This window comes from Boleophthalmus pectinirostris, unplaced genomic scaffold (assembly GCF_026225935.1).
Source record: "Boleophthalmus pectinirostris isolate CB_2022bp ecotype Guang Dong unplaced genomic scaffold, ASM2622593v1 HiC_scaffold_4, whole genome shotgun sequence".
Taxonomy (NCBI): Eukaryota; Metazoa; Chordata; class Actinopteri; order Gobiiformes; family Gobiidae; genus Boleophthalmus; species Boleophthalmus pectinirostris.
Window position 1 is genome coordinate 43,048,780 of NW_026571353.1, and position 20,465 is coordinate 43,069,244.

At 44.9% G+C, this 20,465-nt stretch overlaps 1 protein-coding gene across 1 annotated transcript; it reads right to left on the reverse strand.

The window, feature by feature from the left end:
- Positions 1-8,255: 8,255 nt before the first annotated feature.
- On the reverse strand, positions 8,256-14,546 carry LOC129411345 (kinesin heavy chain-like). The gene is made up of 4 exons (XM_055162000.1): positions 14,328-14,546; positions 9,877-10,099; positions 8,515-9,181; positions 8,256-8,397 (listed from the first exon to the last, which is right to left on the reverse strand). The coding sequence occupies exons 1-4, from the start codon at positions 14,544-14,546 to the stop codon at positions 8,256-8,258; spliced, it is 1,251 nt and encodes a 416-aa protein (XP_055017975.1).
- Positions 14,547-20,465: the final 5,919 nt, after the last annotated feature.

Here is a 20,465-nt window from a genome sequence, read left to right on the forward strand (position 1 = left end):
TAGTAGCTAGTAAGTGTAGTAGTAGTAGTAGTAGTAGTAGCAGTAGTAGTTAGTAGTAGTAGTAGCAGTAGTAGTAGCAGTAGTAGTAGTAGTAGTAGTAGTAGTAGTAGTAGCAGTAGTAGTAGTAGTAGTAGTAGTAGTAGTAGTAGTAGTAGTAGTAGTAGTAGTAGTAGTAGTAGTAGTAGTAGTAGTAACAGTAGTAGTAGCAGTAGTAGTAGTAGTAGTAGTAGTAGTAGTAGCAGTGTCAAGTCAAAAAGCCCAGCCCCTGCACCAAGTCTTCACCTCCACTCCTGAGCCTGTCTCCTCTCACCTCTGCTCCCTCCCTCTTCTCTTCACCGCTCCTCCCCCTCCTCCCTCCCTTTTTATTAGTTGATTAGGTTATTTTGAGTCTGGCCAGTAGATGGCAGCAAGACCAAAAAACCAGGTAACCAGGTGTGTCTCTATAATCATTTAATGAGGCCCAGGTGTGCTCAAAAAAATCAGACCAAACAAGGAATGTGAGGGGAAACACAGAGACACTACTGGTGAGTAAATTTAACTTTAAAATTAGTTTTAAATTTAAAAGAAACTGTAAATAAATTAAATTTAAGTTTAAAAATGCTAAGAGTTAAGTTAAATAACTAAATTGCTTATTTAGTAAATCTGATTTAAAGAAAATGATGTAAATCCTAAGTTTAGCTCTAGTTAAATATTATATAAATATGTTTAGCAATTAAAAACAATGTATTTATGTATCTTTCAAATATTACATTTCATGCATTCAGTTAAACCGTATAAAAAGTTAATTATAGGATTGAAAAATTATTGGTAAAATGATGGGTTAAAATGATAGCTATTTGGGTTCATGTGTGAAATGTATACTGGATATTATAAAATACAAATAATATATATTATATATAGATAATATCATAATTGAAGTGTATTAATTAAAAGTAAAATGGATTATGACTGACACTGTGAAATGTAAATTTAATTTTATTACACGTTTGTCTTTTTGAAGGTTTTCGACCTGCTACTGCTACTGCTACAACAACTACAAATACCACTACTACTACTACTACTACAACTAAAATAATCAAATTATTTCAATAAAAACTTCAAGCCGAGTTGAACCTTGTGTCTGTTTCCCTGGTTTTTTTCAAGTTGAACCTGCATTCCTGAAATAAAGACTTGACAGTCGAAAACCAGTCGTGCAAGCACAAAGTGGGAAAAGCAAAAAGCTTAATCCAAGTGCTAAGGAGGACGCAAGAGGAAACATGGCTGAAGACAAGTCAATCAAACAGCTCAAAAAAGAGCGCACTATTGCAAAAAGCCTCTTCACAAGACAAGTTAACATGGTCACAAGAGACTTGGACAGTATGGTACAAGAAGAGATATTGGATGAATTCAATAAACTATCTGAACGACTCACAGAACTTTTTGAGTCTAATGACAATTACTTGGCTGCATTACTATGTGATGAATTAAAAGAGAAAGACCCACAATTGTTTGAACAACAGGAAGAGATTGAAAAAACAGCCGAAGAAGCTGAAGGAAAATTCAAACTCATAAGAGAGACTGTGCAAGCAACCTTGTGGTCAAAATATGGGAAGACTGAAGTCCAAACATCCATCTTGGAAGCTGAAGAGATTGGGGAAAGGACATGTGATTTACCTGTTCTCAGTATAAATGTGGAGAGTTATGGTGTTCATATGGATATTTTGGAGAAAAGACTCAAAGACACCACTGATACAATGCTGACCTGGGAAAGATGGATTCCTGGAGAGGAGCGGAGGACTCTCAATGACAGAATTGCTGCATTAAAAACTCTGAAACTCAAACTTGAGCTAAGGAAGGCAGAGTTTGTGACCGCAAGGCGGGTTGCAGAGCAGACTGGAGAAGCAGCTACTGGTTTTAACGGGGGACCTGCAACACCTACTCCAATGATCCCAATCGTGAAGATAAAGCCCACTTCACTACCAAAATTCAGTGGAGACAAAAGAGACTTTTATAGATGGAGAAAGGACTGGGAAAATCTGCAAAAGCAGGGTGAACCAACCGGGTCAGCTGAGGTCAGAAAAATCCAACTGCTGAACAGTGTGGAAGACAAACTTGTAAAAGACCTGAGATTGTCATCTTACTCCTCTTCTGAGGACATGTTCAGAGTGCTGGAAAACAGATATGGAAACAAATCAGCAATAGCTATTGAGATCCTTGAAGACCTTGAAAAATTACCACCTGTGCGAGGAAATCAGCCACGCAAAGTGATTGAGCTGATTCAAGCAGTGGAGAAAGCCCTTGCTGACCTGACAGATCTGAACAATGTTGGCGCAATTAAAAATCCACTCGTTATAAGAACAATTGAGAGTAAGATCCCCGACTTTGTGAAGCGTGACTGGCTCAGTTTCATGTTAGAACCCAGTAATGGAGTGGAATCTGATAACCACTTTGACATGCTTCTCACATTCTTGAAAAAACAAGAGGGTGTACTAGAAAGGCTGGAACAACTCAGAGCTGTGGACAAAGCAGACTATACTACACGAAGACAAGAAAAGAAATATGCTACCACCAAAACTACAGAAAAAGAACTTGAGAGAACATGTGCTGTATGTGGTGAAAGAAAACATTTCAACAAGCTTTTCTTTTGTAGAAAATTCAAATCACTGAGTGTTCCAGAGAAAAAGGTCACTCTGAAAAGGCTTGGTGCATGCAGAATCTGTCTTGGCTGGCATACAGAGGGAGATTGCACGAATACATACATCTGCAGGAACAAAGAATGCAAAAAAGGAGGTCCAAACGATCACCATTACCTTCTTTGCCCAAGAGAAACTGACAAAAGCAAAGAGAGGAAAAGCGGTGACAGGAAAAGCAATCTAACCACAGAGCAAGAACAATTCCTGATGGAGTTATCTCCAGACATGGCAGAGCGGTGCAGAAAGGCGTTCACAAATGGGAGTGCCCGAGTTGGCAACACACCACCATCTCAGCTAATGGCACACAATGATCTTGAAGAGCTACCAGTCATTTTGATGTTACTGGAGGTCACAGCAAATGCAGGTCAGAAGATTGGAACCCTAATAGACCTTGCTTCTGACACTAATTATATTACTCACAAGGCTGCTGACCGACTCAGACTGAGAAGTGAAAAGTGACCTTAATGCTGTATGGAGTTGGTGGGATGACCTTGTCTGTCAAGACAAAACGTTACCTTCTCAGAGTCCGCATTAAGACGGCACCGGGTGTGGAAATGTCACATGAGCTTGTTTGCTATGGTTCGGATGAAATTGCCAAGGTGCACAAAGAAGTCGAACCTGAAAAGCTTCACTCCTTCTTCCCCGATGTCCGAGTAGAGGATCTGCAGCGTCCCAGTGAGGTTGAGCTCCTAATAAGTCACCGAGAAGAGAGGCTGGCACCCTCAGAGAGAGAAAGTTGTGGGGGATCTTGTTTTATGGGATAGCCCTCTTGGAAAAACAGTTGGTGGTGCTCATCCTGATTGAGCATGTGGAAATAGCTGCACATAATTCCAAGACCCACTTTGCACGATCAATGCGAACTGCAGCAGTGAGATACGAAGAGGTGATAAAGCATTCAGATCCGCACAGTATCCCTCCACACAAGACTGCCAGTACCATGGTTGCAGCTGGTACATCAAAGGACTTCCTCGAGTGGTGGAGGTGGGAGAGCATTGGTGCTTCCTGCGAGCCAAAGTGTGGGGGATGTCGATGTGGCAATTGTCAGCCTGGAGGCAAGGAAATGACACTGGCTGAAGAAAGAGCTGGAAGTTATTAAAGAAGGACTTACCTATGTGAGAGGAGATGCTCATGTTAATACTCCACACTGGGATGCAAAGTATCCTTGGACACAAGATCCTTCTTCCTCCCAAACAACAAAGAAGCAGTTCAAGCAACGTTCATGAGGACGGAAAGACAGCTGGACAAAGAGCCAGAGTGGAAAGCTGCATATACTGCTCAAGTTCATGAGATGGTGGAACGACATGCTGCTATAAAACTCACAGAAGAAATAAAAACAGATTGGAAAGGCCCTGTCTGGTATGTGAGTCATCTAATTGCCCCAAACCCTCACTCTGTAACAACTCCTGTAAGACTGGTGTGGAACAGTAGCCAGAAGTTCAAAGGTCAAAGTATGAATGATATTCTGCTCAAAGGTCCAGACGTACTGAATCCCATCAGAGCCGTACTACTTAGATTCCGACAAGGGGTACATGCTGCATTGGGTGACATCAAGAAGATGTACAACTCAGTCTGGCTGGAAGACCGCGAAATGCATCTGCATAGATTTCTCTGGAGAGACTGTATGGAAGATGATATTGAAGAGTATGCCATTACCAGAGTCAATATCGGGGACAGACCAGCAGGGTGCATAGCGCAACTGGCAATGAGAGAAACTGCTAAGCTGCCAGAGTTTACCCACATGACAGAAGAGCGCAGAGTTCTAGAGGAAGACAGTTATGTGGATGATATACTCACTTCTCACAACAGCCTAGAGGGTCTGGTCAAGATTACTGGAGGAGTTGAAAAGATCTTAAATGCTGGAGGTTTCTTTTTGAAACCCTGGGTGTGGTCTGGCCAAAGTGGGAGGCAACTAAGTTCAGGAGAGGTCCAGCAGACAGAGTACACTGCTCATAACAAAACTGTCATTCTTCCCAACCAAATGAGAGATGAAGATAATAAAGCTCTTGGGGTTGGCTATGATGCACAGAAGGACATGCTGTATATGCTTACATCAATCAATTTCTCCAAGAAGAGAAAGAAGATGAGACTCGGAAAAAATCTTACAAAGGAGGAGATAAGGCATCAAACACCTGATCCCCTAAGCAGAAGAGAGCTATTGAGCCAAGTGGCGGGGCTATATGACCCAATTGGCCTGGTAACTCCTCTAAAGCAGAAAGGCGCCATCCTGGTGAGAAGGGCTTTTCAAGAAACTGGTGTGGGAAAAATGACTCAAGAAACCTGGGACAAACCTCTCTCAGAGGGACTGAGAGACGAGGCCGTCAAACTCTTCGAAGAATATGCAGATTTGAGTCAAATAAGATTCCTCAGAAGTATCACGCCTGCTGATTGGAGAGACAGACCAGTTGCAATAACATTTTCTGATGGAAAGCTTGGATTATCAAGGGACGGAGACTTGCAAAACAAGTTGTTGACAGCTGTGTAATCTGCAGGAAAAACAAGGCAAAGACTTGTCGGCAAATCATGGGTGATCTTCCTCCAGAAAGGATAACTCCAGCCCTGCCTTTCGAATACACCACTGTAGATCTATTTGGACCATTCATGGTAAAAGACGAGGTGAAGAAAAGAACCAAACTTAAAGTATGGGGCATTGTATTCTGCTGCATGGCATCAAGAGCCATTCAAACAGACATTGTCAGTGACCAGTCCTCTGAAGGTTTCCTTCTGGCCTTCCAAAGGTTCACAGCACTCAGAGGTCACCCCAAGAAACTTTGGTCAGATTCAGGAACGAACTTTATAGGAGCCAAACCAGCACTTGACAGAGTGGACAAGCAAGAACTTGAGAATGAAGCAGCAAAACATGGGTCAGAGTGGTCATGGAAAATCCACCCGGCAAACTCTCCGCACCGAAACGGCGCCGCTGAAGCAGCAGTTCGGCTGGTCAAAAGAGCCCTGCATAATCTGGCTGGAGACAGTATCTTCACCTGGAGTGAATTCCAAACATTTCTGTTCATGGCTACCAACCTCGTGAACGAAAGGCCAATAGATGCTCGAGTGCAAAGCAGAGAAGAGTGTATAAACTACATCAGTCCCAACAGTCTCCTCCTCGGACGGGCAAGCCCAAAGGGAAACTTGGCCAGTTTTGACTTTGAAGGTTACTCCTTTAAAAGGCTCCAAAGCATCCAGTTAGAAGTTAAAAAATTCTGGAAAAAATGGTGCCAGCTGGCGGGTCCCAACTTATTCGTAAGGAGCAAATGGCATACGAAGGAAAGGAATGTAGCGGTTGGTGACATTGTGTGGGTGGCTGACCAGAACGCCCTGAGGGGTCAATATACGCTGGGCAAAGTGGTTCAAATCAACAAAGACGGCAAAGGAATTGTCAGAGATGCCTGGCATAAAAGTCTTCCCAAGCTATCCAGTCCCAATGAAACATACAAAGCAGCAGGCTAAAACAAAAATCCCTGCCACCATCCTTCAGAGAGATGTAAGACGCCTAATTGTCCTAATACCAGCTGAAGAATACTCGGTACAAGACACCAAGGACTGAGATGTGTGACCTCCTTGGGTTCCCACCAGGAGCTCAAGTGGGAGGTGTCAAGTCAAAAAGCCCAGCCCCTGCACCAAGTCTTCACCTCCACTCCTGAGCCCTGTCTCCTCTCACCTCTGCTCCCTCCTCTTCCTCTTCACCGCTCCTCCCCCCTCCTCCCCTCCCTTTTTATTAGTTGATTAGGTTATTTTGAGTCTGGCCAGTAGATGGCAGCAAGACCAAAAACCAGGTAACCAGGTGTGTCTCTGTAATCATTTAATGAGGCCCAGGTGTGCTCAAAAAAATCAGACCAAACCAAGGAATGTGAGGGGAAACACAGAGACACTACTGGTGAGTAAATTTAACTTTAAAATTAGTTTTAAATTTAAAAGAAACTGTAAATAAATTAAATTTAAGTTTAAAAATGCTAAGAGTTAAGTTAAATAACTAAATTGCTTATTTAGTAAATCTGATTTAAAGAAAATGATGTAAATCCTAAGTTTAGCTCTAGTTAAATATATAAATATGTTTAGCAATTAAAAAACAATGTATTTATGTATCTTCAAATATTACATTTCATGCATTCAGTTAAAACCGTATAAAAAGTTAATTATAGGATTGAAAAATTATTGGTAAAATGATGGGTTAAAATGATAGCTATTTGGGTTCATGTGTGAAATGTATACTGGATATTATAAAATACAAATAATATATATTATATATAGATAATATCATAATTGAAGTGTATTAATTAAAAGTAAAATGGATTATGACTGACACTGTGAAATGTAAATTTAATTTTATTACATGTTTGTCTTTTTGAAGGTTTTCGAACTGCTACAACAACTACAAATACCACTACTACTACTACAACTAAAATAATCAAATTATTTCAATAAAAACTTCAAGCCGAGTTGAGACTTGTGTCTGTTTCCCTGGTTTTTTCAAGTTGAACCTGCATTCCTGAAATAAAGACTTGACAAGTAGTAGTAGTAGTAGTTTCTGTCTGTGCTGGTGTCACATGTTTATTTTGGGACTTTGCGTCACTTTGTCTCTGTTCTTCTTGTGCTTCTGGTGTTTAAACTGTTTCTGTGGTGGAAACAGTTTTAACCTCAGTGTTTTACATTTGTACATTTAATCTGAGAATAACACAAGAGAAAAACATGGAGAAAGATCTGAGACGAGCAGTTTGAAGAACAGGTTTGATTTAAGATTTATTTTAACGTGTGAATAAAAACTCTGAGCTTCATGTTTATCATTTTGATTTTATTAACAGAAATCACTTCCAGTTTAATCATGTCTTAGTTTGGAGCCTCTTTCATCCGCTGCATTTTTAAGAATTTCAGAAAATCATCACATTATTTCAGTTTCTAAATATCAGCCTGAGAGTCCAGAAGCAAATTTGAAAAGCATCACCATCAGCTGGAGGGAAAAGTAAATTCACAAACATGACATTTCTCTGGATTATGGGACATTTCAACTACATTTCTCAGTAGGACTCAGGAAAAACAGAAATCGTGTCCTGCTCCGTATTAAAGCTTTATTTAGAAAGTCAAAGTCTCCAAAACCCGAGCGAAGCTGAATGTTCCTCCAGTGTCCGGGGCTGAAACAGACAAAAACAGCTTTGGTCAAATACAACATAAAACAGATTTTCACATCCACTGCTTCATTCTTCAGTGACTCCAGGCTCAGTTCTGTTTCACTGCGTCGGACTGAAAGGTTTTCATTTTTCATTCTGCACTCTTCTTCTCTCTCATTGAACGTCTCTGTCTCTTTTGAATTTTGTGATGATTATTTATGTTTTCATTTGTTTTTATTGTGATTTTAATGTATTTCTTTTTCTGTAAAACATTGAATTACTTTGTGTATGAATTGTGCTGTACAAATAAACTTGCCTTGTCTGTTTTTCAGACAACTGAGGGATTTTGAGCTGAGAAAAAGTTAAGAATCTAAAAACAGATAAAAATCTGTATTTATTTCTTGGGTTAGTGGTTCTGGAGCTGCACCTGCAGTGTCTCTCTGCTTTGGATTTGGTTAAATAGATTTTATTCAGACTTACTTCAGTGAAAGGACAGTAACTCTCCTCCGGTGGCGACTCGTGAGCACAGTTCAGCCTTTTGCTTCTCCTCCTCCAGGGCCTCCACCCTCCGCTCCCATCCAGCCTCACGCTGCTTCTTCTCAGCCTCGATGAGCAGGTGGAGTCTGGAGTGGACAGAGGGTCGTTCTTCAGACGGTTAATGAACCCGGTGGCTTCCTGGACCATGTTGTTCACTTTATTCTTGAACCTCTGGTGCTCCTGTTTCAGTTTTGAGACCAAACACTTCAGTTTTCTTGTCCTCGGTTCCTTTGAGGCACTTCTCCTTAATCTCCTCTGCAGTCTTCATCTCGGTGACTTCTTCGTACTTCCATTGGTCCTTCTGGTTGTAGTGTTCGCTCCAGATGCATTTTCCTGGACACTTTTTGCAGTATCCATTTCCATCCATGGCGTCACAGTGTTTCTTGTCTCTGTCGTCGGCGATGCCACATGGGAAATGACACGTGTGATGGCACTTCTGGCAGTTGGTGATGTACTTCCCTGATCCTGAGATGTTTTCTTCAACAGGCTTCGTGACTTTTAGAGGGACCATAAAGTCCTTGTTCCTCTCGATCTCGGCCTCGTGCTTCTTCACCTGCTCCTCGGTCTGTTTGATCTCGTCTTGTTTGGCTAAAGCCTCTTTGATTTTCCTCTGAAGATCTTCCACAGCCTCCTCCAGCTGCTTTCTCTCTCTCAGCACCTGTTTGGTCAGAGTCAGACTCTTCGGCTCAGTTTTGTCCAGAGCGTTAAAGAAGCTCCTCATGCTTCCCTTCCCCATGTTCCAGAACATTTCATTGAACCTCATCCCAGAACTCTGGTTCTGTGCGAACAGCGCCCAGTTGTTGAATTTGTAATGTGCAGGTTTTTCATCTTTGTCTTTGGGGCACGGGACTCCTGCCTCTGTGATGGCCTCTGCGTCTTAACTGTTCCTTAATCTACCGCTCATTGGCCAATCAGATCGGAGACTCGGGGGCTGCTCATTTGTCCAACGTATCAAATTACATTAGGGCTTTTAACTTTACAAATGCCATTGTAACTGCAGTGAAGCTGTTTTAGACACTATTAATCTTATTGTGTTATAACAGTGCAACTTTATGAGGTGAAAGGAGGTGAACATTGTTTCAGGTTCTGGGGGAGTTTCCTCTGACTCATGAAGAAGTTGTGGAGAAAAGGAAGCTGCTCATAGAAAAGATGGAATCAGGATCCACTCCATCCCTGCTGCTTTTTCTTTCTTTTATGAGGCTGTGTCGCCATCAGGTGGACTGGGGCTGTATTGCACCAGGATTCAAAAGATTGTGAGCTCCGTCACTGTCAAAATATGAATAATCATATTCAATATAAAAATTTATTATCATGTCAAAAAACTTTATTCCTGTCTTATTGCTATTCAATAAATTTAATTCCACCCCAGTGTTTCCAATCAAATGCTTTTAAATGTAGTAAGGCCAAGCTGGGTTAGGGTTTGTCCTGTACTCGGACTCAGGCCCAACGCCCCCTGCTGGTTCTGTTACCGTTGTTTTGTTTTTTTAAAAACTAAAAAAAAAAAAAATTAAATTAAATAAAAAAATTAAAAAAAATTCTAAAAAAACGTTTTCTCGGCTTCACACTTCTTCTTTCTCGACGTCGGTGAGTTGGACTCGTGTTGGGGCTGGACGCTGCCTTCTCGTTCATGATGTTGTCCAGAGGCAGAACCTCCTCTTTGGCCTTTTCTTTATCGAGCTGCTCCTCCAGAGGAACGTTCTCCCCGTTCCTCCAGCGGTTGAGCTCGTTTTCCAGCCAGGTGATGATGTTCCTCAGAGTTTTGTTCTTCTCTTTTTCTCTCTCATGTTTCTATATTTCAGCTCGATGTTCACAGTCACCGGGTTCTGGACTCGGTCTCGGCCTCGTTGTAGGAGGACGGCGAGCAGCAGATCACGATGGTGGCGCGACAGTTTCCCCCGGAGAGTCCGGCAGGATCCGTGTCATTTTACTGTCTCTGTACGGAGATGACGTTCCCCAGAGACGACGGACAGACACAGACAGAGCCCCGCCCCCGGCCGGGAACAGGTGATGCACGGGCTCCAACTCGGACGTCAGCCCGACGCCCCCCGCTGGTCTCGGCTGCGGACCCCGCCCACGGCGAGGGTCCACCCAGACTTGTCTTAATCAATTAGGTTTTTTTGTGTTTTTTAGTTTTTTAATTTTTAGGGTTTAGGGTTTAGGGTTAGAATAATTGTTAAGGCCCCGTCCCAACACGTGGAACGGGTGATGCACACGGGCTCTCACTGTCTCACTCCATGTTGTAATTATTCTTGTGGGTTTGTTTAGGTTATTCTGTTTAGAAGTTTTTAACTGACAATATAAGGGTGGCTATGTTGCCGACCCGGGTTCAAAAAATTATGAGCTATGTCATTCTAGAAATATTCAAACAATTACATTTAAGTGCCTAAAGGACAACGTTTCGACCAATTTTAGGGTCTTCTTCAGGTCCAAGGCACAATCAAAAATTCTATTTGTGTAGCTTATAAAGGGGATGTGTGTCCCTGTCTCATGTCTACAGCTCTCTGCTGGAGATGTGTGTCTCCTTTCCTCCTTTTATATGTGGATCTGGGGGAGGCGTGTCTCTTTCCAAAGGGGGCGTGTTCCCATCCACAGTCAATAGCATAAACAAACCAAAAAGGATTATTCCCATACAAATATATGTTTAAAAGACCCCTTTAAAATTTAAAAACCATTTCCAAATGGGCTGAATATTAGCTTTAATCCAATCAATTGTTAGAATGTAGTTCTGATCCAGTTCCACCAGAGTCAAAACAGTCCATATCCATCCTAGTCAAGCGTGGGAAAAATTTAGCCGTTTAAAGTTTAAAGGGACCATATATGTGTTTCATCCACTGGTTAAGTTTAGGCAAGGGGTTGGTCTAGGGCAGGGGTCTCAAACTCAAATGACCTGGGGGCCACATTAGATAAAGTCTGAGTGAGGCTGGGCCGCATTGAGTATTGATAAACAGCGGTTGCACGGGAAATGAAGAGAGAGAATGAACAACACGCAACACACTTTCTTAATCTTTAATAACAGTTCAGAACATGAAAATGTATTCAGAACTTAAGTTTAAACTAATACGTCTACTCTTCTTCTTTTGCCTACTTCTTTCTGGTTGAAACCTGGCTACGCTTCATCTTGTACAGCTGAGAGATGTTTGACTTGCAGGAGGAAGCAGATCCTCAGGATAGATTGAAGATGCTCATCAGTGACCCTTGACCTGTATTAGGTGTTTTCACACCGACAGTATTTGTTGCACCAAACGATCCATTCGAACCAGAAGTGGTTAGTTCGGTTCGTTTGCGTTGGTGTGAAAGCGTCAATCGGACTCTGACCCGAACCAACTCAAGTGAACCGAGACCTCAAAAAAGAGCTGGTCTCGGTTCGCTTGAATCCGCACCAAAGTTGGTCATTTGGTGCGGTTCTTCTGGTGTGAACGTGAACCCGGGTCCAAACCACAGACAGCAGGTCCAAACGAACTATTCTAGATGCATCATGGGAGAAACGCGTCTCTTCTGCCTGAAGTGACGCTGTACGACTCCAGCGCAGTAACAGGTTGTTTTCCAGACGCAGCCGCGATTCATTTTCGAAATATTTAACCAACAATGGCCAAAACAGAGAATGAAACACACGAAGATCAGAGCAAGAACCAACGTGTGGCTCCAGAGTGAGTCAAAGTTGGGGGTGTGTACTTCTGATCAGGACCTGCACAGAGATGACCCGGTGTTCCCCGTGATCATGTAGGAACCAGCATTTGTTATTTTAGGCTTTAATTAACTAAATAATTTTATGGCAATAGGCAATCGCCCATTCAATTGATTCACCTTTAAAAAATGTCCTGCTTTTAGCCTCGTGTGAGAAATACAGTCGGACTAGATCCAAACCAGAGTCCCGAACCAGCAGGAGCAGCTCCGGTTCTGTCCGGGCTCAGATGACGTGGAGCGGGGAGTGAAAAGCGCTTTTCCCGGGAAGAACCAAATGCGCGGAGGACGGACACCAACTAAACTGGATTCACGTTCTGTCCGGATGCTTTGCTCCACCTCGGAACCAGCCGCGGTTCTTGAGCGCGGAGGACAGGAGCAGCACAGACCTGTAGGTGTAGTCCACAGAACATTCTCACTTTCCCCGCACGGAACACGGAACCAGCGCGTAGACGGCGGAACGTTCCCGCTTAGACCCAGTCATTGCGCACTGGTCTTGCTCGCCACCGTCTGGAACCAGCACATGGAGGATGGAGCCTCCGGACCATCTGACCAACGCTTGTAGGACGACAGAAAACCAAGGACCAGACCCCAGCCCCGTCCTGAGGAGCTGTTGGCTTCTGCTGTTACCCGAACTCAGAACTGATGCGGTGAGTTTGTAGAAAGTTCTACTTGTTGCTGTTTTATGAGTTCATGGTGATGAGATGAGGACGGCTCCTGGTATCAACAGGGAACATCAGTATTGATTACTGGAGATATCACTGTTCTACCGGGATACAGAGGCTCGTTAATCGGACCAGTTTTGGTTCGTTTGCCGGTGTGAAAGCGCCACACTGGAGTGTATCTGCTTCTCGTATGTCAAACATGGATGGAAGACGCTTGTTTTTGCCTCGTACTTTTTGCACATGTCGCCAAGCCTCTGGACTAGATCAGTGCAGTTTTGTGGTGTTTGCATATTGATGGGACAGCTGTGTTTGCCGCTGAGTGCGCGTGGATTTCGGCGACGCACAGGTGGAGTTTGGTCATCGAGTTGCCAGCAAATTACTCACCGAGTGTTGAACAGGTAAACAGACTGTCAAAGTCTTTTTATTTCTTATTACCTCCTCCAATAAAGGTCCCACACTTATGAACAGGGGGATTCTGTCAGCGCCTCCTCTGCTCTGATACTGTGGTTGTGGGAGCATAAAGTGAAGTGCACACGTGTACCACCATGTGTGGTTTGTTTTGGTTCTTCGGTGACGCCGTACGTGCACGTGTACGTGTATTAACAGATCCACTTAGACTCGTTGCTTCACAACTGCTGTAAATTGAGTTTTGGGATGTAAACTGCATTAATAATCTGTTGTTGTGAATCTGCATGGCACAGATTGCAGCTTCATCTGTCAGTGCGGCCCGCGGCCCTCCACTTGATTCTTTGGAATCAAGTGGAGGGCCGCAAAAAATCGTTCCGCGGGCCGCAGTTGGCCCCCGGGCCGCGAGTCTGAGACCCCTGGGTTAGGGTTATTGTGTTGTAAAAAATGGGTGTGTCCAATTTAACATAATATTTCGTGTCCTTTAATTGACGGAGGCCTTCCCAAACACACTGATCCCTGCACCGCCTTTGTCCGCTGGCTTGATGACCAAGTGTTTATTGTGAACCAGGCTCACAAGGGCCTGATTTTCAGCCGGGGAGAGGTTGGACTGTTCTCTGCACAGACTGAACTGAGTGTGAAAATCATTTAGGTCCTTTTTGATCAGGACTTTGACCTCTGGTGGCAGTTTGTCTGAAGGTGGGGTCCACATGGAAGGCAAAACAAATAGATTTTGATTGTGGGTGGGGGATTGTCCTTTAAAAAAAACGGCTAATTTAATGTTCCTATGGTAATTTTGAATGTCAAATTGTAATTGTTGTTTTTGATATGTACTGGTGTGAGTGGAAGGGACAAATGTCAGTCCTCTGTCCAGTACACGCAGCTGAGTGTCAGTCAATGTGACCCTTTTAGCCAGAACAATCACATTCCGGGGCCGGAAGGTCGTATGGCCACTCAGCCCCCGGCCTGTGACCTTGAGAGACTCACAAGTTTAAACACCGACACCAGTGATCAAACATGGCGCAGGCAGTGTCCCTGGTCCAGTGGACATTGTCTTGCTCTGTCTCAAAAAGATGTTTCTCCAGCAGTGGAAAGAAGGACAAGTTCCTCTCTATATGATCATTCAGGGCCCTCAGCGTGTCCTTCTCTGGAATGGACAGGTTGGTGGAGTAGTTCACCAAAGGGACTCATATATGTGCGGCGGGAAACCTCGATTTAGCCCTAACCCTACGCACAGCTGCCCGCATTTGTTTGACGGAAGTTACCCTCGCTTTTTGACCCCGGCAATTCAGTCCAAAGGCCAACACCAATTTCTCCACCTTGGTGAAGGCAATACATTTGTCTAGAATGGCCTGGGCATGTCTGAAATTAGCCCCTGGGAAACTGTCAATCTGTAGGTCCTCAACATCGTGTGACAGGATCCGGGAAAGGTTTGAATCACCGATAATGAGGAATCGTTTGACAGTCAAGGCCCAGTCCACCATTTTCCTATTTGTATTAATGTGTCGCATGAGGACAAATCGACCCCGGCCGCGTGCAGAGGGAATTAAGGAGCTCAGCATCTGAGAGTGGGTCCATGTCACCGTCCGCCAAGGTCTCAAATTGAGAGTGAATCGGCTCATGGACCTCAGCTGTGGTCTCCTGTTGAGCCACTGGACCAGGGCTGGTGTGAGGGACCTGAGTCGGTGCTAAAATTGGAGATGTGTCGTGCATGTGTAACGCTTCCTCCTCTAACAACTGTGTAGGAGAACAGGGAGGAGAAGGAGGAGGACGAGGCTGAGGAACTCGAGGATGAGGAGAGGGAGCATCCTGCACCTGATCTGCATCTGGTAAGTGCACAATTTCACAATCAAAATGTTCTGCAGGGACGACTACGGGATTACGGAAGCGAGCCCGAGGTGGAGGTCTCTGTTCGAGTGGAGGCGTCTGCTCGGGGGAGTCTGGGGCGTCTGGGGCGTGTCACGTGAGCCTGTGTTGCGTCTCACGGTGGGTACAGGGGGTATAGGAGATGTAGGAAGCTCATGTGAAGGTGCTTGTGTGACTGCAGGTGTTTGTGCGACCGTGTCAATCCCAGGTAAAATTAGGGGTTCATGAACAGTTGCATGTGTCACTTGGTCATCAGTTTGTGTGACTGTGTCCCCCCCAGGTGCACCCTGTCCCTCGGAGAACCCACAGGACACGATGAGAGCCTCCGCCTGGTCCATCACCTCCTGCGTTATATGAGGGACATTTTTTCTCGCCCATCTGGTTGCAATGGTGAAGGCATGTGACCAGTCACAGGGCGGGTTCTGCGTAAGTTCCCCCAGAAAACTGTCCACATGCATTTGAAAATGCTCCTCCCGCTCTCCTGGTGGGTCAAACAGACCCAAAATTGTGATTTTTCCTTCATTTAACCCTCCCGCTCTGCTGTTTTTTTCCCCCTTCATTTACTAGACACTTTATTAAAATAAAAAATATTGCCCCCTGCTGTATGCAGTCAGTAGTGCAGGCACGAAAATGAGACACAGCTGTTGTACACAGGCACAAGGAGTGATTAAATAAATAAATAAAAAAACAACATTTTGGGGTCGGTTTGACCCACGAGGAGCGCGAGAGGGTTAAACTGGAGCATGCAACCTGTGAGTGTGTGTGTGAGTGTGTGTGTGTGTGTGTTTGTTTGTGCATTTGTTTGCTCCAGATATCAAACTTTCTGCTGAAAGTGAGAAAGTCACCATCTGATTTGTCCGTGGTCCTGATCTCTGTGAAATTGCCAATTTTTCTACTAAGCACGAGTGTCTTGACACATTAACATGTTGTGTTACAACAGCAGGACTAAAACCCTCCCGCTCTCCTGGTGAAGGTCAGACATTTTCTGCTGTAACTTGTGTTGTTCTAAGGTTTTGAGTTCAATTCCACTTTAGTTTTGCTCAAACAGACGTGGATTGAAAATCTCACACGTTCCAACTCTGAGAAGTGGCCTGGCTTCTTCCTGTTACAGTCATTATAGAGGATGATTTGAAATTCTAGAGTGTGTAAATAAATGTGTTCAAATCACTGTGGGATTCAAAGAGTCTCTGGCCTTTTTTTACTCACATCTTGTTTGAAATGTTAGAGTCATGAGCACAGCACAGCACAGCACACACACACACACACACACACACACACACACACACACACACACACACACACACACACACACACACACACACACACACACACACACACACACACACACACACACACACACACACACACACACACACACACACACTCCTCTTCCCCACATCCTGTCACAATAAGTGTTTGAGTGACTGTAGTAACTATAGCTTCTGTTTCAGACATATAAAGGGGGTTGAAAGTGACTCGTGCGTCTCTGTTAAGGCATCGCGCGTCCTGAGTAGCTCGTTCATTCTGACCACAGCCTCTTCAGTTAATGCGTTCAATCCAGCTCTGGCTTGTGCTTCTTCTTGTTTTCTCCTGGCCTTCTTGTGCTTCTTCTTGGGCTCCAGGCTCTTGTGGATACATGTTTTTGCTCTTCTACATACTACTGTATGTACGTATGTATGTATGTACGTACGTATGCATGTATGTATGCATGTCTGACTATTTATTTATCCCTCACGCTACCCTACCTGTGGGCCTGCCTCCTCCTCCTCCTCCCTCCTCCTCCTCCTCCTCCCACTCCTAGTCCTACTACTGGCAGCAGGGTGGTAAGGCAGCTGCAGCTGCTCCTGTTTTATGCTGTTGGACTTAGTCTAAATCTATGGTGAGGAGCAAAACAAAGACAGAATAAGTAGCGTATGTGTGTCTTTATCGGTCTCCATATTTGTTCATAGTCAAAGCGTACATTGCCCTGAAGTACAGCATTTCGCATAGCGGGAGAGCACGAGTCAGTGGTGAAAATGTTTCTCGATTCCTTCCCGTCTTGGTCCATTTCAAAGATGACAACTATATCGCAGTGATTGCTCAAGTCCCCGGTGACTGCGAGAGAGGGGCCAGGCACTAGGCCTGCTGTATGTTTTGTCTCTTTGTTTGTTTCTCGTCTCGTCCTCGTTCTCGTTCTTGTTGCGCATTTGCCGCTGTCACGACTGCACTGAGATAATCTGCGCAGGCCCTGCTGGCATTCCTTAAAAGAAGAAAATAGTTGGGGTATTGGTCAGAGCCCTGAAGCTTAATGTCACGCAGGACTGCGTTCAGATACGCGTTGCCTCCAGACGAGGTAGTGTGGATGGGCTGGTGGTAACGTGAAAGTTTGAATTCTGTCACTACGGTGAAAGGGCTCGAAGCGGAGGACTGCGCGTTGCACATCAGTACTACCGTCTCTCTCAGGGCATCGCGCAAAGGGAGCGTCCTGGCTTCGACCGCCTCCGCCTCGGCTTCTGCGACTGTTTCGCTAACAGCGGTTTCAGTGACGGGAGCAAAAGCCGGAGCAGCAGTGATGGCTTCTCCTTGTGCTCCAGGAGGCAGCTGCTGAAGAAACTGTGTGTGTGTGTGTGTGTGTATCGTGTGTGTGTGTGTGTGTGTGTGTGTGTGTGTGTGTGTGTGTGTGTGTGTATGTGTGTGTGTATTGTGTGTGTATGTGTGTGTGTGTATGTGTGTGTATGTGTGTGTGTGTGTGTGTGTGTGTGTGTGTGTGTGTTGCTATCATAGACTCAAAATCAACCTCCCCTCAACTCCCTATGTTTTGATGCAGGGTCTATGCTGGGGTGAAAGGGATAAATGTATTACTCATAATTATGATTATTAAAAAAATAAAGAAATGCATAATCTTTGTCTCTTTTATTAAGTTTGTTTATTACATTCATGATAATATACATATACATGATAATAGAACAAATGACTACTACTACTACTACTACTACTACTACTAAAAATCATAATAGTATCATATAGAGTATGTTGAAGACAGTTGTAATGAAGAGGAAGATGTTCTTTTCTCCTGGTTCACTCTACAGGCTACATTTTTTGCTCAGGTGCAAAGGTGAGGCAAAAGATGTAGTGTACAAATAGCTCCAGTAGTTTCCAGATTTCTTCTTCAAGATCAAACTTGACATTTCCCAGAGACACTGCTCACTCTCTCACTCTCTCACTCTCTCACTCGATGACTAGGGGGAGTCCTGTGTGGTCAAAATGTGCTTCATTACCTTTGTATCTCGATTCATCTCATAGAGAATTATTATGTCACAGTGTCCGTGTATGTTTGGTGGTGGTGGCATCAACGCCAACATTTTTCCAATTCTATGTTCATTTTCTGCTGCTGTTGATGTTGCTGCTGCTCAAAACTGCAGCAAAATAATTTAAGCAGGTCGGCCCAAGTGTCGATCCATCTCAAAAACAGCCAGTAGGCAGAGTTCTCTCGGGGGCGGATTCGGGCATTTCTCAAAACCGCGTCCAGCCGCTCATTGCCTCCGGCATCGGCGGAGCGCGTGCCTAGATGATACGGCGACACTTTGAACTCGTTCAAGAAGGTGAAAGGCAAGGCAGCTGCTGAGGTTGGCGCGCGCACACACACTGATATCATCTGTACCGAGGCATTTCCCATTGCCCATCTCACTCACGCACACCCTTACCTTTCAATGTATTTACTATTCCTTCACTACACCTCCTTTGTTGCACCTACCAGCAGCAGCAGCAGCAGCAGCAGCAGCAGCAGCAGCAGCAGCAGCAGCAGCAGCAGCAGCAGCAGCAGCAGCAGCAGCAGCAGCAGCAGCAGCAGCAGCAGCAGCAGCAGCAGCACACTGCACAACCCCACCGCTCCAAACCTAATCCCTGTACTACTTACTACAGGCATCCTTTTTTTTTTTTTTGATTTTGGCAGCCATGTCGCAGCAGCAGCAGCAGAATTCGGCTACAACAAGTCAAAAAACGGGTAGCGGGTATAGCGATGGGCAACGACTGAGTGCACTTGAAATTCTACAGTTACTCTTTTCACAAGAGGCTGTGGATTCCCCAGAGGAGGACAATGTAGATGAAGAGATATCAGAAGAAGAAAAAGAAGGTGGCGATGATGAAGAACAGGACTCTGAAGAGGAACCCAAAGAAGGGGGAGGAAGGGAGGAGGAGGAGGACTACAGCACAGATAAGGAGGACGAGGAAGACGGCCGTGACAGTAACGTCTTGCCTCGCAGACATGCAACAACAGCAGCAGCACAAGACAAAGAAGCAGCAGCAGCGACAGTTTTCTTTTACAGTTCGAAAGACGGTCAAATACAATGGTGTACCGTACCGTACCGTATGATTCTTGCCAACCTTACTGTAGCGCCACCACCTCATCACCACCACCACCGTCATCCTCCACATCCTCATCCCCGTACGATGCCGATGACCGGGAGGATCGTCGTCCTCGTTCCCCATCGCCTGTAGGAACTCCTGGACCCACGCGATTTGCAAATAAAGGGATGGAAGGTGTACAGCAGGAGAAGCCGGAACAGCAAGAGAACGAGAAAGACAATTTGCAGGCCGCCGAGGCGCCGAGGGGCGGTGAGAGTGAGGACGAGGACAGTGGCGGAGGTGATGAAGGTGGCGAAGGCTGTGGCCTTGGCCGTGGTGGTGCCGGTTCTGTTCCTTCTGCTGCTCTTCCTTCTCATCATCCACATCCCCATCACCAAACCCGGCAGCAGCGGCGGCACAAGATCGCCTCGACGTTCGGCCTTTTCGTGACGGGAAAATTTAAATTGAACAAATAATTGTCGCCGTAACCAATCGGGAGGGAGTGCGCAAGTTTGGCTCTGACGTGTGGAAGAACATGGACAAGATCGATTTGCGCGCTTACCTGGGACTGCTCATCCTAGCGGGAGAGTTCAAATCGCGAGGAGAAGCCGCGGCCAGCCTTTTGGACGCCCGCACGGGCAGGGCCGTATTCCGACCATGTCCCTGAAAACCTTTTACAGGTATTCCCGTCATCTCCGCTTCGACGACCGCGCCGCGAGAGGCGCGCGCCGCTCCACGGATAAACTCGCCTCCATACGCCGGGTCTGGGACCTGTGGGCGGCTCAGCTTCCGCGCTTGTATAATCCGGGACGAAACGTGACTGTGGATGAGCAACTGGTTCGGTTCAGAGGTACGTAAGTAGTAGTAGAAGTAGTAGTAGTAGTAGTAGTAGTAGTAGTAGTAATACTACTCAGCAACAAGAAAAATGCAAATTGTATTCATTTTTTGTTGTTATTATGTGCGTTATTTAGGAAGATGTCCTTTTCGCCAGTACTTGCCCAACAAACCTTCAAAGTTACAGCATCAAAACTTGGGTCACGTGTGACGCAAGATCAAACTACACCTGGAAAATGCAAATCTACACTGGCGGCAAGAACAGGCCTGCTGAACAACTACAAACACTACTACTACTACTACTACTACTACTACTACTACTACTACTACTACTACTACTACTGCTACTGCTACTACTACTACTACTACTACCAGCAGTG

Excerpts from the sequence above, each read along its gene's own strand:
- LOC129411345 (XM_055162000.1), bottom strand. The coding sequence starts at position 14,546 with ATGGTGGACTGGGCCTTGACTGTCAAACGATTCCTCATTATCGGTGAT. Across the intron at positions 10,100-14,327 it reads GCCGGGGTCAAAAAGCGAGG|AAACATGAGAGAGAAAAAGA; the intron begins GTAACTTCCGTC and ends GCTGAAATATAG. Across the intron at positions 8,398-8,514 it reads GAGGACAAGAAAACTGAAGT|ACTCCACCTGCTCATCGAGG; the intron begins GTTTGGTCTCAA and ends TGTCCACTCCAG.